The 24,832-nt window shown below is 33.0% G+C and overlaps 3 protein-coding genes across 6 annotated transcripts; 2 read left to right on the top strand and 1 right to left on the bottom strand.

Moving 5' to 3' along the window:
- Positions 1-2,259: 2,259 nt before the first annotated feature.
- Positions 2,260-3,760, bottom strand: LOC122604495 (F-box only protein 11-like). The gene is made up of 3 exons (XM_043777384.1): positions 3,439-3,760; positions 3,069-3,373; positions 2,260-2,800 (listed from the first exon to the last, which is right to left on the bottom strand). Exons 1-3 carry the CDS (start codon positions 3,758-3,760, stop codon positions 2,267-2,269), a joined length of 1,161 nt encoding a protein of 386 aa, XP_043633319.1. The 3' UTR covers positions 2,260-2,266.
- A 2,933-nt stretch (positions 3,761-6,693) lies between these two features.
- LOC122605151 (protein NUCLEAR FUSION DEFECTIVE 6, mitochondrial-like) lies at positions 6,694-9,633 on the top strand. Of its 4 annotated transcripts, none has more exons than XR_006324559.1 (4): positions 6,694-6,917; positions 7,477-7,598; positions 8,655-8,814; positions 8,966-9,288. XR_006324559.1 is itself a non-coding variant. In XM_043778037.1 (4 exons), exons 1-3 carry the CDS (start codon positions 6,778-6,780, stop codon positions 8,672-8,674), a joined length of 282 nt encoding a protein of 93 aa, XP_043633972.1. In that variant the 5' UTR covers positions 6,694-6,777; the 3' UTR covers positions 8,675-8,692; positions 8,966-9,288. The 4 variants fall into 4 exon arrangements, 3 of the variants coding, with proteins under 3 accessions (XP_043633972.1, XP_043633971.1, XP_043633970.1); XM_043778037.1 differs by having other exon boundaries at positions 8,655-8,692; XM_043778036.1 differs by lacking the exons at positions 8,655-8,814; positions 8,966-9,288 and adding an exon at positions 9,363-9,633.
- Positions 9,634-17,689: 8,056 nt separating this feature from the next.
- On the top strand, positions 17,690-22,391 carry LOC122603991 (protein argonaute 4A-like). Its single transcript, XM_043776867.1, has 21 exons — positions 17,690-17,794; positions 18,099-18,304; positions 18,393-18,599; positions 18,686-18,822; positions 18,910-19,007; positions 19,113-19,210; positions 19,291-19,453; positions 19,535-19,651; positions 19,735-19,842; positions 19,919-20,005; positions 20,088-20,159; positions 20,247-20,412; positions 20,496-20,611; positions 20,701-20,838; positions 20,935-21,080; positions 21,158-21,287; positions 21,370-21,481; positions 21,689-21,762; positions 21,838-21,932; positions 22,022-22,053; positions 22,219-22,391. Exons 1-21 carry the CDS (start codon positions 17,690-17,692, stop codon positions 22,389-22,391), a joined length of 2,580 nt encoding a protein of 859 aa, XP_043632802.1.
- The last annotated feature ends 2,441 nt before the right edge of the window (positions 22,392-24,832 follow it).

The following is a 24,832-nucleotide window of genomic DNA, read 5'->3' as shown; positions in this document are numbered from 1 at the left end:
AAGATCAGATATTTACTTATTTATACATATATTTTGCAACATTAGTTTATTTATAGGTGACATGATGACAAGATCAAAATATGACAATAAAAAATCAACTGAAGATAAAAAGAAATGTCATCATAATATACTCCGCGTATAATAAGCGTTAGAATGTGATGGCGTCAATCTATCTAATTGATAGTTTAGATTAAGAATGAGCTGAATTTCTTTATTATTGATTCTATTTCACTATCGTTTTAATCTCGTTAGAAAATTGTTGCATTGAACTAGTGTTATACCCGGTCATTGGCTGGTGATAACAGCCGAACCATAGACTTGAATGCGATTAATTAATTCTAAAATGCCAAGTTACCATTAGACAAAAAAACATATCGTTAAACAATACACCGTTAATTTTAAAACATAAAACTTTGATGACGAAATATAGACTTGCAATGTTCTTGGAAGATAAAAATAAAAAGCTAAAAATTTTGATTGTGAAAAGCAAAATAGACTAAAGTTATATCGTATCGTTAAATATAAAACTTTAATGATAAAAATAAAAAAGCCTTAATAAGATTTAATGGTTAAAATGTAAAGACAAAAATATTGCCACCCTAAATAAAATGAAAAATAAAAAACCCAAGAAGTTAAGATAACATGTACACAATACGTTAGCTTAAACATTAAAATTGAAAAAAAAAACAAACCCCAAGACAAAAGACAGATTGCTGAGCCAGCAGCCAGCCAACTACATTTATTATTCACGCGAAAAGATTTTAAATAGATTATAACTAGTATTTTTATCCGGGCGTTGCCCTGGGTAAAAAACAAAACTCCAGTGACAAAAGTTAAAAACATTAAGCCGAAAACTAAATTTGCGTGACAAAAGTTAAGAGAACAAAAGTTGTGGTTAAAAGTAAAGAAAATTAAATCTTGGTAACAAAATTTAAAAACTAAAAGTTATGTGGTAAAGGACTTAATAAACACAAAGTTATATGAGAAAAATTAGAAAACTTAAGAAACTTAAACTTGAAACACTTGAAAATAAGCTGCGTTAAATACCCTTTTGTAACAACCATTAGTTATCCAAGCAACACTTGACGGTCATTAAGGTCGTTAATTTTCTTGGTTGTACAGTAGCAACTTGTACCTCATCATAGTTTAGAAAATAAAAGTTACGCGGTAAAAATATAAAGAAAAAAAAAACCTTTGATAGGAAAAGCTTAAAAACCAAAAGTTATGTGGCAAAAAGTAATTAAAGCAAAACGTTAGTGGTAAATATGAAAATATTTAAAGTTGAAAAGAGACTCCGTCAAATAATATTTTCTAAATACCATTAGTTATTAACGGTTGTTAAATCTAATGTAACGGTCGTTAAATCCGTTAGTTATCTTGGTTGTGCTATTGTTACTTGTACCTCATGCATGAGGGGGTGTACTTTTAGCTACAATACCACCCCCTCACCAGCTGACATTACAATTTAGTATATATACTAGGAAAATGACCCGCGCGTTGCTACGGGTTTGTAATTTTTTGACAGATAGCATAACGCTGATCAGAATATTGTTAAAGTTATATTACAACAAAAAGACAGGTTAGTTGCTCTGATCAGTTGTCGTCTAAAAGTGTTGTTGTCCAAAAACTTTGTCATTGGCCTGCGAGGTAAGAGTGTCGAAAAGCTTTGTCATTTGCTTGCGAGGTATTTCGTTGTATTAAAATTAGTATGCGATAGATTTTTTTACCCAAGATAACATACCAGTATTCACTTCCCTATCGTATAATATCATTTATATTAACACATGATTTATAATTTCAAGACAATCAATCAAATACTTTGAGTCACTCACGTCCCAATTCTGTAAGTGTGTACGTGTATATAAATTTGTGTGGGTCTAGTCCATTGCGATCCATCAATTTGCGTTTATCAGTAACTCACTCTATTAGGTAGGAAGGAGTACCATTTTCATACCCAATCTTACCCAATTTATATACCAATCAAAACATTTCAACTCATCACTACCCAATTCTTACCCAATCACTAGCAATACATACCCAATCCTACCCAATTCTATTTTCGTTTTCATTTTTTTATTACATATAATTAAACTATATAAATATAAATACTAAAACATTAAACAAATAAAAACACACAACACACATTACATTCATATTTTTTTTTAAAAAAACGTACAAACCACAATTGTCTAAAAAATAAATAGTTCAACACATAATACTTCAAATAAAAATTAAAAATTACATGACCACCGAGGGCGCGTTTTTCCTACAGAATGCATTCCAACAAAACGGGATCGACAATGTTATCATGCAGCTCCTTAAACACCTTCCATTCACATTGGCGGTTCTTGAACATCTCCCCCTCGAGTTGTGTAGCCATCAAACGCTTCGCCAAATCGTCTTTCTCCTCCTTAATCTCCATATACAGGGTCCTCCTTTGTGCGTAGTTCGTGAGTTCATCGGCCACACTTGTCGCCGAGCTAGAGGACGATGCAACTTGCTTCTTTTTCATCTTTTTTGGTGGTAGGGGAGGGCAGGGGTCTTCATTCATGTCGGGTAGTACATTGTCGCTGCTTGCCTCTTCAAAATCCGATGACTTTCTCTTTGAAGATCCGCTAGACGTCGAGATTCCCATTCCTACAATATTAGAGAAACATTCTTGGTGCTTCCAATTGTCATGATCTTTCACCACATTCCACGCCGGTAAATGACTAAAATGCTTGTCCGTTTTGGTATAGTAATCGGACAAAGCGGTCATCGTAATATCCAAGTCATTGCATCCACTCCCCTTTGCACGAAACTACATAAACACAAAACGGAAACATAAACTATGGTTCATATATACCAAAACTATATATATATAGACGCATATATACCAAAAGTATATATATAAGTCGCATATATATATACCAAAACATAATATATATATATATAACTTGCATATATGTTTACGAAAACAGAAACATTGCTTGAACTTTTATATAGAATTTTGGTACAAACTCGCATAAACCAAACATACACAAAACGGAAAGACGATATAGAACATAAACAATGGTTCATATTTTTACCGCTTGAATCCACAACCCGTTGAATTTACCCATATCCGCATTCATCACCTTCCACTTGGTAGTCAAGCTATGAAAGGTTCGATTAGTCGAACCCAAGGTACTAGCATAGTGTTGAAGAACTCGCTTCCAAAACCCTTCCGCCTTTTGTTTGTTCCCAAATTTCTTACACTCCGATATTTGAATCCATGCTTGAGCCAACGCCACCTCTTGTTCTTCCATCCATAGTTCACGCGGCTTTCTCCCGGCAAACTTTTTCTTCCCACGAGCATCACATTCTTCAACCTCGTCATCGTCGTCTTCTTCTTCTACAAAACAGTGTGAATGTATATATATATAATACGTATATATATATATATATGTATATTCAAACCGATTGGAGTTGCGGATGGAGTTGGATTTGGAGTTTCAGGTACAACATCGTCAGTGGCGAGATCATCAAAAGCACCAAAGTCACTCGATTGTGCAAGTTCAATGTGGTGTGGTTCGACCATTGGCGGTGGACCCATGTTGTGGTCGTAGGCTGGACTAGCAGGTTGTGGCATATAGTATTGTTGTTGGTGTGTCTGGGAGTAGTGGGTGGATGGTGGTGGTGGTGTATAGTACCGATTGGGTGGTGGTTGCCAATTCGGTGGAGGTGGTGGTTGATGACGATTCAGTGGTGGGTTTCGTTTGTTACCTCTTGGTGGTTCCATGGTGGCGAAGAAGTAGAAATGGTGAAGAACAATAATATGCATATAGGTGTTTATATATATATATATATATATATATAGAAGAAGTAGTTTCAGGACGGAAAAAAAAAACTTTTTTTTTTAAACCTGGTCAAACAAGCCGTTGGGGGGGGGGGGGGGGACCCACGAATTCTAACGTTACAATTTTGAACCCAAGCTCGGTTAGTTAGCCCGATTTCATACCCGATCATGGTTAGCCGATTCTTACCCGATAGGTGGGGATGGTGTAGCCGATCGGGTTTCACGTACTCGACCCCTTACCCGACTCCCACTCCCTCCTACCTTAGTCCATTGCAATTAAATCAGTCCAATATATAAAAGGAAAGCCCAGTCCAAATGTATAATAAATGTGTATATACTAAACTAAGTATGTTAGAATATTTACTTTAATCGTTAAAAAAATACAGTCCATATTCCAAAACCACCAAATGGTTTTTTATAAATTTGTGGGTCAACCTTTATGTGAAAATCAAACGGTGGAGTTTTTTTTTATTCAAAAGCTAATGTATCTCCTGAGTTCTTCTCTCATTATTCCCACACAGACACATAGTCTATTTGTTCACTTTCAAACCAAAGACAACGTTGTGATTAATTGGCTCAAGACTAACATGAAGACTCTTTCAATGGGATTGGAAGCTGATACCACCCAACGTTGCCGGCGACAACCACTGGCAACACCGCTGCTGCAAGAGACCACCACCAGTTTCTTCTTCTTCTTTCTGTTTCAGAGATAAAGTTTTTCAACGTTATACCTGAGATAAAATTATATTATTTCAATGACTATTAATTATGATAGAACTATAAAACATGTACCAATTGCTTGAGAAGAAGTACTGAACAGTAATCAACCGAGAGTGCTGACTATGTCGCTGTCACCGGTTGTGGTTGTTCCCCGCAGCGGTTGATGAAGATTTAGGGTGACGGCTGCCGGCGGTGGTGGTTACTGAAATTTGTGTGTATATATGTATGTTTATGATTTAGACATTTAGAAGTTGTACATGTAGCCATAAGTGTTGTAACATAAAAGCTTTTTTTTGAAGTTGTACATGGGAGATCTAAAGCAGGAGAAGGAGTTGATGATGGGGAGGAGAGGATTTTTTTTTTGTAAAGTTGTATAAGCTACAATAAAGTTAGTACATGTAAAAAGATTTGCATGGTTGTACAATATGCATTAGAGACTTGTAAAAAAGGAGTTGGACTTGTAAAAAAGGAGTTGGATTTTAGTATATAGGTAAATTTATAATTCTCAATAGGAACAAGACTACGACTCGTTTTACCAAAGAAAAGCAAAAAGTAAGGGGATTATGGATAAGAGAAGACTACTAGATTAGTCTCGTCACTCTCGTGATAAGATTTAATCTTTTTGAAAAAGTAATAAAAAGTTGAAACTGAAACATGATCATATGAAATGGGTCTAATTGTACAATGGGATAATTGGGCCATTAAAGAGTGGGCTAGATCCTATAGAGTTTTCATTTCACGCTTAACATTTCCCTAATGGGCTTTAGATACTTTGTAAACAGCGATTAATTTAGTACGGACTTTTGGACGGCAATTGATTTAAGTAAGCATTAGTGCATTACAGAGCTGATATTGTAATTCAATCTCTAAATTAATAAAGGGAAATGCTAAATACAGTATTTAACATACATAAAAAGACTTGTACCTTCCATATTAAAAGCCCGTCCTTTGATTTTCATGGTAAATGTATAAACAGCTTATGCACCTTAAACACAGCCCTTAGAATTGTATTTAGCAAACCTCATTAATAAATATGTTAAAGTATCTGTTAACATAGAAACAATACCTAATCCCGACATAAGCAGAATATGAAAGTGAAGAGGTGTGGACAACCTTATCTCTATCCAAATACCCAACCCATGATAAAGAAAATGTTTTCAGATTCACGTCAGACCTAAGTATATGTATATATTTATATTTATTTATAACTTATAATCTATAATGGTATAATATTTAATAAAGAGATAGTTTCTCCCCTTTTCCAACAAAAGATAGTAGAATCTCATCCCTCAACAATCACTTACAATTTTTCATGCAATACTTGTATACCAAAATCACCCCAACATATTCTTATCAACGGAAACGCCCATATACTCAAACATCTTAATCATAAATCATGTTGTATATAACGGTTAGCAAGAAAAGAGTGTCACGATAAATGAGTTTGCTGAAACGAGTATAACGTCATAAATTATCACCATCTCGACATCTCAAACACTGTAAATTTTCTTGCGGCAATACGCGCACATCCATCTAGTGCTTAATAAAGGGGGAGCCTCCCGCTTTCGACAAAAGATAGTTGAAAAGCAACCTAAGCGTAACCAAAAACAATGTAGGACACAAATATCATTGAAGACCCATAACTCAACGGATCGAATAGACCCGAAAAGCACCATATGCCCGAACTCTCATACAATATCGGCATGACTATTGTTTATTTAGTGTATCAAATATTATACAACAAACAAAAATATTTAAGGATTAAGTTGTTGAAGAAAAAGTTTGAAAATTCAAAACTAAACACTTCTAATGGGACAGAATATTACTCGTATATTAATTAAACCAAACTGATGGAGTTGGTTGCTAATTGGTAAAGTCTATGAACTTGGAATATTCTACCGAGGATCGAGTTACACTTTATGTATTTATAGTGGATTATTGTAGACTTTGAGAGAAATTTATGTGATCTAAAAATGGGAGGTGATCCCTACACAACACATTTTGTCATACACAACAATATATGCATCATACAGTTGTACTGTACAACCTTTTAATACATATATTATTGTGTATGGTAAAATTGTGTTGTGTAGGGATTATTTTCAAATATAAATATGAGTTGAGTAGTTGTAACGGGAAAACAGGGTTTTTGATTATTTTGGTCAAATTGTCAAAACCCTTTATCAAAAAAAGTGATCAAACACATCACACCATCTCCTCATCAACAAACACACATTGAAATGGCGACGGCAGGTCGATCTATTTTCCGATCAACCTCCATCCGGAACGCGGCGGCGAGGGTGGCGTCTCAATCGAAATCTGCTCCTCGCTCTCCCTTTTCCACCCCTCATCGGAATTCTTTATCTCACCGCTTTTTACGGTATATTACATATATATATATATATATACAAACTTTTGATCTGGGTTTAAATCCTTTTTACTCAAGTTTTCATCTTTATTCAGTTTTCATTGAAAATTAATAATCATTATTATTTTTGCATTCGGAATTAATATGTAAAGTGTGTTATAGAAAGTACTAATTGGGAATTGAGAACAGTGTATGCGTAGATTGTTTTTAAGAATGAATTGATAACATTATAGATACACATTTAATAACCAACTGGGTTGGATCAGTAGTTGGAGCTCATGCCTCTGGAAACAGAGGTCATGGGTTCGATCCTCATGCCCAGCATGGCTGGAGGTCCTTTTCTACCTATGGTAGAACCTGGAAGCAGCCTCTACCTTTGGTAGAGGTAAGGCTGTCTACATATCAACCTCCCCATACACCGTCGAAGACGGTATTGGGACCCAAAACCCGTGGAAGACGGCATTGGGAGTTACTTTACTTTACTTTATAGATACACATTTAACTGCATTTCTCATATATTTATGTATGCGGATAATTCAGGATTGTAATTAGGATTGTTGTTGTGATGCAGATGTCCGGTGGAAATGAGTGCTTGTTTGGAGTCACTGCAACCCTTTCACACCGTTACGTCTTCAGCTTTGATGACATCAATGCTTACTCTTTCTCAAAATGGTTACGGTTGGCTCCCTGAAGGTAATAATTCACTTCCTGTTTCCATTTGTGATATCCAGTTTATTCTGAATTTCATATCTGTATTTTTATTTGCGTGACGTTAAAATCCTTTGTATGCATTTTTTTCTGTGGCTGTAGTAGTTATAGACATTTTTTCTTTTACACTGAAGGTAAGTACGTAGAACTGTAATTTATGAATGAAACTTGGTAAACATTTGTGTTCATATGGTGATATGAAGGCTGCCTGGTTGTTAATTGAATTCTAGTATCCTTTGTTTTAGATGGAATCATAGTGATATCGATAATTAGATGGTTAGATAATATAAGATATGTTATTTTAGTTATCATGGACCTCCAAATCCTTGCTTATATACTAGTACATGTACCGCTATACTTCTATATATTTTTCGGGTCCTGTTTTTGCCATCAACACGGTCGACTGGGCTTGTTACTTTCTGAAAGTTGTAATGTGTACAAATCAATTGTTTTTTAGCATGCGTCTCTGGTATATATTTTCTAGAGCCATTTTCTGAAAGTTGTAATGTGTACAAATCAATTGTAAATACTCTTTTTATCTACTTTTGTGTATTCTTAGCAATGCGAAGTTCTAGTTCTTGGTTTTTTTTTTTTTTAATCATCCTTCTCTTTGACCTCCATGGCATTGGATTTGTGTCCATTTAGAGCTACCAATCCATTAGCTTCTTCAAAGTCGTTTTCTAATTGAGTTTCTTTCTATTGATTAGGTATCTAACGAAGCGTCGTAGGTCTCTCCTTGATTTTCTTTCCTTCACTAGTTTCAGGTAAGTTGGTCTTTTTTTGGATAGTACTCTGTACTCTAGTTAATGAAAATTCTAGGCTCTAATATACTCCAGGAAACAACATTTTTATTTTCGTATTCTTTTCTTTGATTCCCGAAATCTCTCTTCTTGGCATTTCTTCTACTAGTGTAGATGTTTCTTATCATTAACCCATTCTACACCGTCGTAAAATATCTGTGTCTTCCTAATACAAGTTCAGTTTTTCTCTTTATTCTTCTTATGCCTTTCTTTAATAAAGTGGTACGTGCTTCATTCGTAGGTGTTGACAAGACTAGATGAAGATCGAGAATAAAAGATGTAATGACTTGGATTTGTCTATGTTGTGAAGCTTATTATGAATAGGGAACATTTAGGTTCATATACTATATATCTTGGTTAAGGATGAGATATGAACTTTTGAAATGAGCTACAAGTCAATGGTATAAATACATAGTTTGTCGTGTTGAATTTTGTTGGTTTTGGCTCTGTTCTGTGGTTATTTATCCAAGATTTATATCCATTTTTCATTTAATTATAATATTATGGCATGAACTGATCATCCATTTATCAATTGTATCCTTGTTTAATCAGCTTGCAATGACGATTTGTGATGATTGTTGACAAGTTTGAAGCATAAAATCATCTAGAATTCCTACGATCCATTCCATAGGACCTACTTGAGTACTTGGTGTTGCTTAGATGTTTATGTTGTCAAGGAGTTGCTGAAGCAGATTATCTTGGCTTTATATGATATGCTTTAGTGAAGCAGATTATCAATTGTTTTTAAACCACAAGCTCGAATAAACTGCTAGAACTTTTTTTTGTTTAGTTTTAATGAATGTATCCACTTCTTATGTGTTTGAATTACAGATTGTAATTGATAATATACAGTGCCTGGTTTCTTTTACTTTAAAGTTTTTTTCCTAAGTATTGATGAATGGCGACTAGATTAAGTAAACCTGACACTAATTATTGATGTGTTGATCAGCTTGCAACAATGATGCTTGATACACGTCTCATCTGGAGAACTTTTAAAGGTATTAAACTGAAGTTTGTGCTCCTGAATAATCCAACCTCAGTAAAGTCGTCTCAACCTTGGTTTTAGGTTCTTGATGTGTACAATATATAAGGACTACTGATCTCAATATATTGTCGAAATAGTTGATTATGTAGATTGTCTATGTTTTATGGCTTTAAAACCTTTAAATTATTGATCATGTCTTGATGATTTATTTTATTCAAGTTCGATTTTCTTTTGATCCTAGGTGTCTTAAACTTGATGCATGTGAGGTTTGTTTACCAGAGAATGTGATTAGAATTTTTACTGATTGGGTATTGTTGTGCTTTTCAAGAAAAGATCTACATATGAAATCTGTAATCATTATGCCGTTCGGAAAAGAAAACAAAAAAGTGTGTTCGTGAATTTTATGGCCCAAGTATGAGGGCCTTTTAGGTTGGAAGTTTGTAAAAGTACGATGGCCTAAGTCATGGTCTTGTAAAACATACTGTATTTTCTTTCTAATTGGTTTTCAATTAGAAAAAGTACGATTGGTTTTCAATTCTATAGTTAAACTAGTTAATTAACCCGAGCTTGTTAATTAAAATTTAAAATTATAAAATATATTAAAAATATATAAAATATTTGTTATTAAAACATTATAACTTAATATAAATATAGTAATTTAACTAACACAATAATTATATAGTTAATAAATCAACTAACACAATAAAAAAATTTTAAAATAGAAATGACTACCGCATTAAGTAAATAGACTACCGCATTAAGTAAATAAAAAAAGACATTTTGTTTGTAATATTATATAAGAGAGATGTTTTTTCCTTTAAATAAATGATTAATGCTTTTATTAAACATGTAAAGAGCTATTTCTATTTTATTTATATAAGCTTTGTTCATTTACATCCTTAATTTTTCATAGATCTCAAGGGCTTAATCTTAGCCCTTGGATCATTCCCATCAATAGTGGAGATTAACATTTAACCCTAATTAAAAATAAAACACGGAGGGGTATATTCGTAATTTACACTAAAAAAAATAAGACTATATCATTCATTTATCTTCTTTTCTTTTTCTCCTGATCAAAACACACACATACACACAAACACACACTCTCTCTCCCTCTTCTACTCCTTGGACAGTAACCACCACCACCACCAACATATCCGACCGCCGTCACCGTCACCACCACCACCACTAAAATCTGGATCTTTATCTCAAACCACTAGCAACAACAACATATAAAAGATGATGTTTTAGATATTATTAGAGTGATATTTTATGTAGTTTATGTTTTTAATATAAAAAATGGACAAACAAACCATTTTTATCCATGATTTGTAGTCTTTTTCTCTTATTTTGTTTTTTCATATGATAAGAAGTTGTATTATTGGTTGTTGTTGTTTAAAATTTTTATAATGAGTTTTGCCCACAAAGTGTTTGATGAAATGTCTAAGCCAAAGTGTATGTACTAAATCAAATTTCGAATATGAAAGTGTATGCTAAAAATCATTTTTGATTTTATATATGATTTGTTTAAGGAAGCCATTTGCTTTAACTAAAATAAAATCATATATGATTTTGTATATGTTTTCCCCAATGCATACGTATAATCATTCTTATGGATAATTCAAAAATGATTTTGTATAAGTATGAATAAAATCAAAAATGATTTTGTATGGATAATTCACACTATGTTTAAAATCATATATGATTTCAAACGGTTATATTTTTATGCAACTTATTTTGGTTTTGACTCGATGTAATATACAAAATCATAAATGAGTTTCTAAAGTTTTCCTCTAATGTATGTGTAAAATCATTTTTGATTTTGCATAGGTTTCCTAAATGATGTATAAAATCATTTTTGATTTCGTATTGTTTTTTATGAATAAGATGGAAGTTACCTAAATGTCCTACACAAAATCATATATGATTTGGTATACTTGGTTGACTAATTCTGACTAAAATCATATATGATTTTGAATAGGATTAATGATATCGAACTCATTTTTTTTTTTGTCTATATTTATAAATAAAATCATATATGATTTTGTATATGTTTCCCCCAATGCATACGTAAAATCATTTTTGATTTTGAATATCACAGTTCATGCTTTAAATCATTTTTTATTTTATATGAGTTTCTTTGTATGTAACTCATTTTAAATCTATGTTTTACTTTTTGTATTTTTTGTTTCTTTTTTATTTTTACAGTCTCTTAAAATTAAAGTGCGGTGGTAGTGTTGAGTATATATCCTCAACAGTTGACCTAATTAAGAAAATACATAATGGTTGTGCTAAAAGCCCAAAATAAATAAGCCCAATCTTTTATTAAGAAAATATATACAAAATCATTTTTGATTTAAATACTAAACTAAATAAGCCGTTAGGCTAACCCTACGACTTCAAACCATAAACCCTTAAGCGTACCGTATGCACCCGTCCCCCTCCTGTAGGCTTTAACATTTTAGGGTTTAGCAATTAGGGTTTAGATTTTTCTCGGGTTTTTATATTGTAGCTTAGGGTTTAGGGTTTGAAGTGTTGTAGGGTTAGCCGTTACCACTTCAAACCATAAACCCTTAAGCGTATCGTATACATCTGTTCGCCTCCTGTAGGCTTTAGCCTTTAAGGGTTTAGCATTTAGGGTTATATTTTATAGGGTTTTCATATTGTAGCTTAGGGTTTAGGGTTTGAAGTTGTAGGGTTAGCCCACTTCAAACCATAAACCCCTAAGCGTACCATATACATTTGTCCCCCTCCTGTAGGTTTTAGCTTTTTTGTTTTTTATATGATAAGAAGTTGTATATTTGGTTGTTGTTGTTTAAAATTTTTATATGAGTTTTGCCCACAAAGTATTTGATGAAATGTCTAAACCAAATGTATGTACTAAATCAAATTTGATTATATATGTATTTACTGATTGTACAGTCAATCATATACTTGATTGTACATATATCTATTCTAAAATATGAATTTGTTAAATTTGTGTTTTGTAACTTTGTTTGTGCAATCAAATTTGATTATGTATTGAGTTTGTAGTTACTTGTGTGTTTGTGACTATATGTCTATAATCAAATTTGATTATGTGTTGATATTTTAGTGATTTCTATTTTTGCAACTTTATGTCTAGAATCGAATTTGATTATATATAGAGATTTTAGAGATTTTGATTTTGTAACTTTGTTTGGACAATCAAATTTGATTTTGTATTGAGTTTATAGTTAATTTGATTTTGTGACTACATGTCTAGAATTAAATTTGATTATATGTATTGATATTTTGATTTTGTAACTTTGATTTTGTGACTATATGCCTACAATCAAATTTGATCATGTGTTGATATTTTTTTGGGATTTCAGTTTTTACAACTTTATGTATAGAATCAAAGTTGATTATGTATAGAGAATTTAGACAAAACAAATGAGCTCCATATCAAGAAACCTATTCAATATCAAATTTAATTTTATGCATATGGTGTCAAAGTTATACAAAATCAAATTTGATTTTATGCATACATTTAAACAAAACAAATTTAGCTCATACCAAACAACCTACACAAAATCAAAATTGATTTTACGCATACGGTTTCAAAAACCTATACAAAATCAAATTTGATTTTGAATAGGTTTAATGATACCGAACTAATTTCTTTTGTCTAGATGTATAAATAAAATCAAATATGATTTCGTATGGGTATTTCACACTATATGCTTAAAATCATTTTTGATTTTTAAATGAGTTTCTTGGTATGTAACTCATTTTGTTTTGTCTCCATGTGCTATACAAAATCATATATGATTTTGTATAGCTTTTCCCCAATGTATGCGTAAAATCATTTTTGATTTTGAATAGTTGATTTTGAATAGGTTTTCAGACTTTATGAGTAAAATCAAAAATGATTTTGAATAAATATCTTTTTAAGGAAGCCATTTGGTTGACTCAATGTGCTACACAAAATCATATATGATTTTGTATACGAGTATTTTCTTGACAATGTATGTGTAAAATCATATATGATATTGTATACGCTTTTCACACTATATGCATAAAATCAAAATTGATTTTAAATAGGTTTATTTGTATAGAACTCATCTGTCTTGTCTCAAAATACGTAAAATCATATATGATTTTCGATACTTAAAATCAACTTTGATTTTGAATAAGTTTATTTGTACGGAAGCATATACAAAATCATATATGATTTTGAATATGTTTAATGATATCGAACTCACTTTTTTTTATCTAGATGAATGAATAAAATCATACATGATTTTGTATAGGGTTTTGACACTCTATGCGTAAAATCATTTTTGATTTTAAATGGTTTTCTTTGTATGGAACTCATTTGGTTTTGTCTCAATGTGTTATAAAAAATCATATATGATTTTGTATAGGTTTTCTCCAATGTATGCGTAAAATCATTTTTGATTTTGAATAGTTAATTTTGTATATGTTTTTCACAATGTATGCGTAAAATCATTTTTGATTCTAGGCATAAGAACACAGTTAACTAGAACCTCAATACAAAATCAAATTTGATTGTAGAAACAAAGTTATAAAACATAAATCTATAGAATCTATATACAAAATCGAATATGATTTTACACACACAGTTACAAAAACAGAAATCAATAAAATGTCAATACATAATCAAATATGATTCTGAACATAAACTAAACAATAACAAATAACTTATATAATCATATTTGATTCAATACATAAAATCACACAAACATATACACTTATACTGCACATAAAGGAATTTTAAAGGTATTATCAAACTTTGGTTTAGACATTTCATCAAACACCTTGTATGCAATATTCAATCAAATGTGATTTGATACTAAATCATATATAAGAAACTTTGGTTTAGACATTTTATCAAACACTTTGTAGGCAATATTATACCAAACAACAAAGTCAATTAAATAACCAATAAAATTGAACAAATTCAAATGTTAGAATAGATCTAATCACATGTAATCTAATTACATTTGAATATTTCAAATTTACATAACAAAAAGTCATATATTCGTATTCAATAGATCCTCCAATGTTATTAACATCTTCAAGATCAATTGATGATGAATGATAAAGATGATGACGACGATGGCTGTACTATTCTGATTAGAACGTGATGGTGATCTGAACACGGTGGTGGTAGTGGTGGTGGTGGTTATGGTGCTGGTACTGGTGGTGAGAAAGAGAAAGAGAGAAAGGCCTGTGTATGTTTTTGTGTGTGTATGTGTGTTTGGATTTGGAAGAAATAACAAAGGAATAAGATAATGTGTAAAATTACTTATTTACCCCTCCGTGTTATTTTTTTTTTAATCATAGCCGTGGATTGCTTTTGATCCAAGGGCTGAGATGTAGCCCTTGGGTTTCACCACTTTTTGTGGTTTCTTCCGATCACAACTCTTTTTTATATATATATGACATCATAATTAAATAAATAAAAATTTAAGGTGAAATATGGATTTGCCACATCAAAAATTTTCTAAAAATAATAATAGGAAACAATCTTGTTTTACTATATATAGAGATATGTTTTCAGAAAAACACATGATCTGTCCGATTAACGAGTGGTTCTAAATTAATTAATGTATATGTTTCGTTTCCATGAATTTCTTCTAAGAATGAAAATATATGAAAAACACAATTTCAGTTTATGAAAATTGACTAATTAACCTAACAAAATCGTTTGTACCTTTCAAAATGTTGTGCTAACAAAAATAATGTGATCAATGAAGAAATACAAAATACATAAACATAAATAGATGTCATATAATAAGGTAACAATAAACTATAATGTGTCATCATCATCTTCATCTCCATCCTTATCTTTGAAAGTAGCAGCCCAATTGAATAGTTGCAGCATCAGCTTCTAATAACGTTTATGGATTTACTACTACCTTCCACCTAGGGGTGTAAACGAGACGGGACAATTGACGAGCTACCAGAAATCGACTCGGTCTAAGTCGATCTGAGCTCAAGCTCGAGCCACTCGAGTAGATTTTCGAGTCGAGCTTGAGACTCAGTATAACCTACTTGAAAAGCTCGCAAGTTTAATCGAGCTTGTGCTTATTTACAATTTTACCCATGAACACTTTTACATTATAACTGTCCTACCGAACCGAGCTTAATCGAGTCGAGCTTAAAATTGTCGAGCTTATAATACTAATTTGATTTAAAATCGAGTAGAGCTCGAATTGAAAGTGTCGATTCGTAAGGTGAGTTCAAGATCGAGTTTGAAAATAAAGGTTCGGTCGAGCTCAAGTTGAGTTTCGAGCTTTACAATTGAGCCGAGCTCGAGCTTGGCACTGTGTCGCCTCGATTACAACGGCACCCACACAAATACCCTCTGAAATAACGGCACATCCTAAAAACTTGTTTTCTTGAAGATTAACATCAACTTTAAAACTTGTGTCATGGTGAGAAGGGTAGTAAACTAAAGACACGAATCAATGATCACCGAAAAACAAGATATTAGCCAAAACACGCTAAACTTTTATTGAAGAAATCTAACCCAAAACTCCAATTTCAGTGTACACATAATCCTTAAACCCTAACTCGGTGTGTTTCTAATCCCTACCCATAGCACGGTATATATAGACTAATAAAGACATATTAGACTATAACTAGGATTTCTATTAATTATCTAGACACATAATTAGAGATAAACACAAATAAAGAAAACGTTAACCAATCCTATTTGACTTAAACTTGGACTACACTCCAATCCTATTGTTGTAGAACTCGATCCACGCATCATGCCATAACCGAGCTCAGTAAATTCTCCAACATAAACTTAGTACTTGGAAACTATCGTCTCAAGAGTGTTATCTTGGTCAAAAATTTTCCAGCCTTTTACTATACGTCTTTCGGCCAATATAGATCATATCATTAAAAAGCATACTTATGGAAAGATTAATCTTTATGATTAATTGATGTTAAATATAATCTCATCAAAATATATCTAACAAATCATCACAATGATCCCAAGTACATATATATATTTTTTCGATGCATCAATATGTAAAGGTGAAAAATAAATTTGACACATGCTGTACTACGTCAATAAAACTCAATGTTTTGTAACAAATAAAGATTTGTACACAATTATTTTTGTTATACATATCCCTCCCACAATTGTATGTAGTGTTTGAATGATAACAAAATTTTGGTGTCACCTCCTTTTTATATACTAAGCACGATTTTGGGGGTTTGGATATCTATACAAGGATCGATGCTTGTGTAACTACCAATTTGAAAAAGACGAAAAAGCCCCTAGTCTGAGATACCAATTTATGATCTTATATACGGAAAGAAATCTACACGAAATCAACGTGAGTGGGTCACAAACAAATCACAATATAAAATGACGAAAAAGTCCCTGATCATTAAAACACAACCTTAGTTCATCCCGAGGGTAAAATCGGTACTTAAAATTAAATGGCCCAATAAATATCGAGATAATTTAACATGCAAGAAAATTCTACTCCAAAAACTATTCGACTCCCTAATAACGGATTTTTAGAATCTTCTTCGATCGATCATCTTGTAATTTTTTTTTGTATTCTGTTGGGGTTTCTCTAACCGCTGCTAGTTAGGTACGTTTACTGTATATCAACTATGTAACATACAGATAATATATGTATGTAGTATTGATTTGTTGTATATAATTTATGCATTACGTAGGTACAATTTGCTAATTAAGTTGACGGATGTTGAGGTGTATGTACGTATATGTATATAAGTATATTTATCTACATGATTTAGTAGTATTTTTAATGGTTAGTTAATTAGATCACTTTAGATGTATGTTTCCAACTTAATTAACCCTTTTTCTTGGCTACATGCAAGATATGTATATATGTTTTACTATTTTGCATATATAATACGAGTAGTTTTTTTTATTTTTTTAAATCTTTGTTGTATGTACAATGGTACGTCTTCTAAGTTCTAACAGTCAATTGGTAGTCAAACATTCTTTTATTTCTAATAGATTTAGCCTTTTTCAGGCATATTAATTGAATTTTGACATACAGTTTACTATATAAATTCCCATTTTCTTTTACTCTGTATATTTATAGAATAATTATGATTATAATGATCATTCCATTTTTTTTTAATTTTCTATTTACTTATGACTATTTTTCAAGTGTTTCTATTTTCTTTCATGACATTATAATTACTCAGGAAATCCGATCAGTATGAAGTATACAAAACTAGAAGTAGCTCCAGTGGCTCCAGCCAGTTCTGTTTTGGCTAAAGCCACTGGCTCAAACCGCACTCCGATGGCTAGACGTGGGTTTGGCACTAATGGCCAGAGGATCTCTTTACTGACTAACCATTTCAATGTGAAACTTAGCAGCAACAGTGATCACTTTTATCAATACAATGTATGTTTCTCAACTCTCTTTTTGTACCATTTATATAGTACTTTTAAATACTTTATATCTTTTGCATTTATCTTTCTATGTATCTCTTTTTTAACTCATTGTGCCTAATATATGGTTAATGCACAAAAGTGTATTGTTTCATTGATATGTGCTTATGAAAGTTTAATTTGCATTGTATCTTATTTTAAACTGTTTATTTCTTCATTCTAAAAGAGAAAAAGTCAACATTTTGACATTTTAGAGTTAAAGAAGTCAATTCTGACTAAATAGTCAAATAAGGTGCTGATGTTGTATGGTGTTTCAGGTGGATTTCTTCTATGAAGATGGGAGTCCTGTTGAGGCAAAAGGGGTTGGTCGAAAAGTACTAGACATGGTCCAAAATATGTATAATTCTGAGATAGGTGGTAAAGGGTTTGCATATGATGGTGAAAAGACATTGTTTACAGTAGGCCCGTTTCCAGGAACTTCTCTCGAGTTCCGAGTATTGTTGGAGAATCGGTCATCAAATAGGTATACGATGCTTACTAATTATATATGTCTGGTTTTTGACCCGTTTAAGAATTATGTATTTACTGAGAAGCTTGTGTTGTTTGTTTAGAACTGTAAGAGGAGGCAGCCCAAATGGAGAGGAAACCAAGCGATCAAGGCGTCAATCTCAATCGAAGTCATATACTGTGAAGATAAGATATGCAACTAAAATCCCGATTCAAGTAATCTTTAATGCACTTCAAGGGAAAGATTCTGAGCAATTTAGTGAAGCAGTAAGGGTTCTCGATGTTCTTCTAAGGCAACATGCTGCAAAACAGTAAGTCTTGCATATGATAACATGATTATCCGACACTTTTTATCTTCAATAGCCTTAATCATGTTATATTTGGTGTATATGTGTAGAGGTTGTCTTCTCGTTCGACAGTGTTTCTTTCACAACGACCCAAGAAACTTCGTAAGCCTTGGGGGCGGGGTTGTGGGGTGCAGGGGATTTCATTCCAGTTTTCGGGCCGCTCAAGCTGGATTAACTTTGAATATGGGTATGGCTTAACGCTTAGTTTTAAACCGTTGGAATCTTTATTTCATGTTAACGCGACTTATCAGTTTTCCCTTCTCATTATATATAGATGTTTCAACTACAATGATAGTCAGACCAGGGAAAGTCGTGGACTTCCTTCTAGAGAATCAAAATGTTCGAACCTTGAGGGAAGTCGACTGGATTAAGGTAACGAGCCTGCTTTAGTTAGGGCGGAAAGCTATTCCTTTTAATATGTTCGTAGGTTGGATTGATTTACAAAGTCTTTTAATATGTATATAATTTGTTGAACAGGCTAAAAGAACGCTGAGGAGCCTTCGTATTAAGAGCTTCCCTACTAATCGTGAGTATAAGATTATTGGGCTGAGCGAAAGAATATGTGGAGAACAGAAGTATGTTTTTGTCAGTCTCATTTAATATGTAGATATAAAAGAAAGTTATTTGGTCTAAATAATAGAATTATAACTTGCAGATTTATGTTGAACCAAAAGACTGCCAACGGCACAGCTAATTCAATCGAGATAACAGTCTATGAATATTTTGCCAAATATCATCATATTGAAGTTAAAGACTCTTATGATTATCCATGCCTAGACGTTGGGAAGCCAAAGCGACCTATTTACCTCCCACTTGAGGTAGCATATTTGAAACTCGTTAACATTGATCACAGAAGTGCTCTTTAAATCTATTTGACCTTCATTTAATGTTGTTTACAGTTGTGCGAATTGATATCCCTACAAAGATATACCAAGGCGTTGTCAAGTTTACAAAGAGCTTCACTTGTTGAGAAATCTAGACAGAAGCCTCAAGAACGAATGAAAGCCTTGACGGATGTAAGCCTTTCTTACAATATCTTGACACCATGATGCAAATTAATAATAACAAAGGACTATAACCTTCTTTACAATCATTGCAGGCATTGGGGAAAAGTAACTACCATGCTGATCCTCTTATTAACTCAACCGGTATCACAATCAGCACAACAATCACTGAAGTTGAGGGTCGTGTTTTGGAACCCCCAAAGGTGAACATTAATTTACAAATTCTCCATTTTAAGTATAATTCGTTTCTAGTTTATTTATCTTTTGCAATCATTGCAGTTGAAGTCTGGAAGGGGAGGAGACTTGTTTCCTCATGGTGGGCGATGGAACTTTAAGAACAAGGTCATAAACTCTTCCTTTATGGTTATTTAGTGTTCTTAGTTAATTAAATTTCGAGTGTTGATTGTTTTTACTGATATGTGGCTGCAGACACTTATTGAACCAACACGGGTCAAATGCACGCTGCAACATTGCCGCATTAAGCAGAGATCTAGTCAGGTGCTGTCGCGCAAAAGGGATGGTGAGTTAGCTAGTTTTTTTTGCATCTATTCCTGACGTCTTTGCTCTAATAAGTGACTAATCAAACCTTGTTAACTGATACTTGTAGGATCTTGATGACCCATATGAAATAATCGAAGAGAGTCCTCAGTTTAGGCACGCTTCTGCCCCTGATCGTGTAGGCAAGATGTTTGAAGCGATAAGAAAAGCACTTCCAGGCTCACCTTTGTTTCTTCTATGCATTCTCCCTGAACGAAAGAATTCAGACATTTATGGTTATTGACCTCTCTTGATCTTTCACTGCATGAACAAACTGCTTCTTTATTAAAGTTAATCTAAAGTTTGCTTACGATGACAGGTCCGTGGAAGAGAAAATGTCTAGTAGACTTTGGGATCGTCACACAGTGCATGGCGCCCACGGCTAGGATCAATGACCAGTATCTGACAAACTTGCTTCTAAAGATCAATGCCAAGGTCTTTAATCACAATACACAATTAATGTTTTTCATTTTCTTACAATAATTTCTAGAATTCATATATAATTTATGTTAATTTGATTTCAGATGGGTGGAATAAACTCTATGCTATCCCTCGAGCATTTGCGGTCTATACCATTGGTGTCAGAGACCCCAACCATAATCTTTGGAATGGACGTGTCCCATGGTGCTGCTGGCCGTTCTGATGTTCCTTCGATTGCAGCTGTATGTTACTATGTTCCATTTGAGATTCTTAATCCTTTGTCAACAAATCTAAAATTCTGACTATATAGCAATATACTTACTATAAATAATATTTAGGTTGTTAGCTCGAGAAAATGGCCATGCATTTCTCGCTATAGGGCATCTGTTCGTACACAGTCTTCAAGAGTTGAGATGATTGATGATCTATTTAAACCTCTTCCCCCAACGAAAGAGGATCCAAAGAAAGATGAAGGAATGATCAGGTAATTTTTATACTTCATTTTGAAAATTTATTGGTCTGAAGTCATTTGTTACAAAGTTTTGATACTTTTTTGCTCAGGGAACTTCTGGAGGACTTCTACCAAAGTACCCCTAGGTTGAAGCCGCAAAATATTATTATTTTTAGGGATGGGGTAGGCGAGTCACAGTTTAATCAGGTGCTCAATATCGAGCTTGAGGCAATAATGCAGGTTCGCAAGCTTAATTTTATCATTACAAGTTATATTCATTTGTTACAACCAATTGGAAGAAAATATTGCATCTGCAATGCAGGCATGCAAGTTTTTAGAAGAAAATTGGGATCCAAAGTTCACGGTGATTGTGGCCCAGAAAATTCATCACACGAAGTTTTTTCAATCCAACTCGCCCTTAAATGTTCCACCAGGTTTCTAATTCTCGATAAATGATAACTACATGTTTTGGAATAACTGAAACAAATGAAAACTGAGTCGTTTTCTTTTAGAAAAGCCCTCTTTTTGTCCATTCGGTCTTTCCTCTGTCTTTTTTTTTATAGATCAGTTCAGTCTGTAAACAAAGAAGAATGAGAATTGATAAAGTTTTCTTGGGGTTTTTCGCTTTTTATGTGTTTCAGGAACAATTATTGATAGTAAAGTTTGTCACCCGAAGAACAATGACTTTTACTTGTGTGCTCAAAATGGAGCGATTGTAAGTATTATTAGAGTTTTTATACTTTTCTGCGGGACTAAAAACATAATGACTCAATGATATGTCGTTTTTTAGGGAACCACACGACCAACTCATTACCAAGTACTTCTAGATCAGATTGGTTTTTCCGCCGATCAGTTGCAAGAGCTTGTTCATTCCCTGTCCTATGTGTAAGTTATCAAGTCATTTTAACATGTGAAATCATTATTTAACAGCTATAAAAATAATTAGTAACAGATTTGTTTGGTTAATTATGCAGGTACCAAAGGAGCACCTCTGCCATATCCGTAGGTAAATATGCTACTACACTTTCTTGAATAACTTTTTTTGTATCCATAGACTTAGAACCTTCATAGTTTAGTAACGCTACTGGTTTCGTTATGGTTTTCTACTTATATGAAATATTGGTAAATATTACAAATCTAAGTAATGTTGCAATCTGCATTATATGTGCAGTTGCTCCGGTTTGCTATGCTCATTTAGCAGCAGGGCAGATGGCTCAGTTCCTTAAGTTTGATGACATGGCGGACGCTACATCTAGCCATAGTGGTGGTTTTGGTCCTGCAGGTGGTTTCCCACAAATGCCCGAGCTCAAGGAATCCGTGCGCAGTTCTATGTTCTTTTGTTGAACACGTAACATTCGTTGATGGTTCCCACTAAAATCTTGTAACGTGGCATAGTTAGGTGAAAACTAGATAGCATTCAGAAAACCAAGTCAAATCGTTTTGCTAATCATTTTGCTCTAAGTAGCCTAGTTCCGGCTACTTTGTATAGCCTTAGAAAGAAATAGTTAAAGAATGAGTGTTATTTTTGCCCAAATATATAATGTAAAGATAATATCAATTGGAGTAAAATTGAAATCTCAAACGGCCCAAATTTCTCATTATGTGGTATTCTGATGTTTGATAGTTTCATAACATCTTTGGACTTCTTTAGCTGTTCATAAATGACATCAAACATTTTTTTTAAAAGAAAAAGAAAAGTAAGTAGAGACAGTCTTGAGGCCTTGACCTCAAATGTATTTTTGGTACTAGCTAATAGAGCAGTTATTAGACTATCTCCAATGGGGATGTTTTTGGGTGCCTTTAGGTGTCCTTGGATATTCTTTCCGGTTGAAGCTTGTTCAAAACTAAAGATTTTTAGATGCATGCCCTTACCCAAGGGCATGCCCTTAGGTGCCCTTACTTATATTTTTTTGTTTTTAGTGGAGTTAAAGGATATGTAAGGATGTTTGTATGGTTGGAGATAAAGTTATAGGATTTTAAGGATTTATAAGGATGTGTAAGAATTTGTAAGGATATGATGTGGCAGCTCAAGGACGCTTAAGGGCGTCCTTAGCATTGGAGATAGCCTTATCCACCTCACTAATTATAGCACCCGACAACTATATATATATATATATATATGGGGGAAGTGAGTATGGGGTTGTCCCCCATCTAAGCTTAGATGGGGAACCTCTCACAATTTGGTTTTTTAATCCATAAATATCATGGGGGCCCCATCATTTGTTTAAAATACAAATATTATTAAAATATTTGTGTGTGAGGGGTTCCCCATCTAAGCTTAGACGGAGGACAACCCCATACTCACTTTTCTCTCTCTCTATATATATATACTCCCTTATAAAGCAAATTAGTTTTAAGTCATTAAATACCTGATAAGTCAAAAATGCCCCTTACCTTAATACATCTTTCTATACCCACCTCTACAGTTGGACTAAACTATCTCCGAATCTATCTCATTCTTAAAACAAAATTCCGTCGCAATGCGTGGGTATCATGCTCGTATATATATATGGGAAAAGTGAGTATGGGGTTGTTCCTCATCTAAGCTTAGATGGGGAACCCCTCACATAAAAATATTTTATTATTTGTTTGAATTTAAAATAAATACATGGCCCCCATGATTTTCATGATTATAAAAACCAAATGTGAGGGGTTCCCCATCTAAGCTTAGACGGGGAACAACCACATACTCACTTCCCTATATATATATATATATATATATATATACAGTGAAAAGTTATTTTGAGAACCCTTTTTTTTTACGAGAACTTTTCAAATCAAGCCCAACTGATGATTATTCTTTACATTTTGATTGTTTTCTGAATAACTTATGTGTGATTTTGAAGTTTATAATTGTGTGAAGACATGGATTATCATCCGTTATACAATTATGTGGAGATTTGGATTCTTGATCACATGTGCACGAATATTGCTATGATTACATGTGATCGACTTGCATACGTATGATCATAGCAATATTCGTGCACATGTGATCAAGAATCCAAATTTCCACATAATTGTATAACGGATGATAATCCATGCTCAATACAATTATAAACTTCAAAATTACACATAAGTTATTCAGAAACAATCAAAAAACAATTTTCATGTAAAGCATAATCATCGGTTGGGCTTGATTTAAAAATTTCTCAAAGGTTCTCACAAAAAAAAAATTCTCAAAATAACTTTACCCTATATATATATATATATATATATATTGTTACAAACTAAATAGTGAGAAGAACTAGCTAGATTGATCATATTCATTCATACACAACATGCATTTCAATATTTCATTTATACACAATTTTTTTTCAAGAAAAACCACCATTATATAATATTAAGGTCATTTTGCAACCTGAACTTGGTTTTTAATCTTTTTTATTGAGCAAATCGATCTTAAGATTTAAACAACAGTTTTATAGCTTACAACTAAAAACAAAATTGAATGTACGGGGAAGCCACCCCTTTCACCTTTCCTTTCACGCTAGCGGTCCAACCGGAGAACATGGTGCTCCGGTTCAAATGGCGTTTAACACGGGAGGATAATTTTTTTTTTTACGGCTAACAAATATAAGCTTAGCATATTATATTTGATCTTTAAAAAAAAAACTAGCATATTACATCATACATATTCAAGACAGAAAATGAGAAAGTAATCCCATGTTAAGCATTGAAGGAAAAGTAAAAGTCAAAGATTTGTAGTTATGTGATTTGAGCTCGCTGCCATGTTTCGGCATATCATCCATTTTTGTGCAAAGCTGCTTTAGAGTTTAACTTGGTTC

This window comes from Erigeron canadensis, chromosome 6 (genome assembly GCF_010389155.1).
Source record: "Erigeron canadensis isolate Cc75 chromosome 6, C_canadensis_v1, whole genome shotgun sequence".
NCBI classification, from domain to species: domain Eukaryota; kingdom Viridiplantae; phylum Streptophyta; class Magnoliopsida; order Asterales; family Asteraceae; genus Erigeron; species Erigeron canadensis.
This window is presented reverse-complemented; position numbering and strand designations above follow the sequence as displayed.

What these genes read in the sequence shown, in the direction of transcription:
- LOC122604495 (XM_043777384.1), bottom strand. Translation starts at nt 3,760, where the DNA reads ATGGAACCACCAAGAGGTAACAAACGAAACCCACCACTGAATCGTCAT. An exon ending in TCCATCCGCAACTCCAATCG is followed by an intron (nt 3,374 to 3,438) that starts GTTTGAATATAC and finishes ACTGTTTTGTAG; the next exon opens with AAGAAGAAGACGACGATGAC. An exon ending in ACGGGTTGTGGATTCAAGCG is followed by an intron (nt 2,801 to 3,068) that starts GTAAAAATATGA and finishes GTGTTTATGTAG; the next exon opens with TTTCGTGCAAAGGGGAGTGG.
- LOC122605151 (XM_043778036.1), top strand. Translation starts at nt 6,778, where the DNA reads ATGGCGACGGCAGGTCGATCTATTTTCCGATCAACCTCCATCCGGAAC. An exon ending in TTATCTCACCGCTTTTTACG is followed by an intron (nt 6,918 to 7,476) that starts GTATATTACATA and finishes GTTGTGATGCAG; the next exon opens with ATGTCCGGTGGAAATGAGTG. An exon ending in TTACGGTTGGCTCCCTGAAG is followed by an intron (nt 7,599 to 9,362) that starts GTAATAATTCAC and finishes TGTGTTGATCAG; the next exon opens with CTTGCAACAATGATGCTTGA.
- LOC122603991 (XM_043776867.1), top strand. Translation starts at nt 17,690, where the DNA reads ATGGCTAGACGTGGGTTTGGCACTAATGGCCAGAGGATCTCTTTACTG. An exon ending in GTGTTTTGGAACCCCCAAAG is followed by an intron (nt 19,843 to 19,918) that starts GTGAACATTAAT and finishes CAATCATTGCAG; the next exon opens with TTGAAGTCTGGAAGGGGAGG. An exon ending in GCTGTCGCGCAAAAGGGATG is followed by an intron (nt 20,160 to 20,246) that starts GTGAGTTAGCTA and finishes TGATACTTGTAG; the next exon opens with GATCTTGATGACCCATATGA.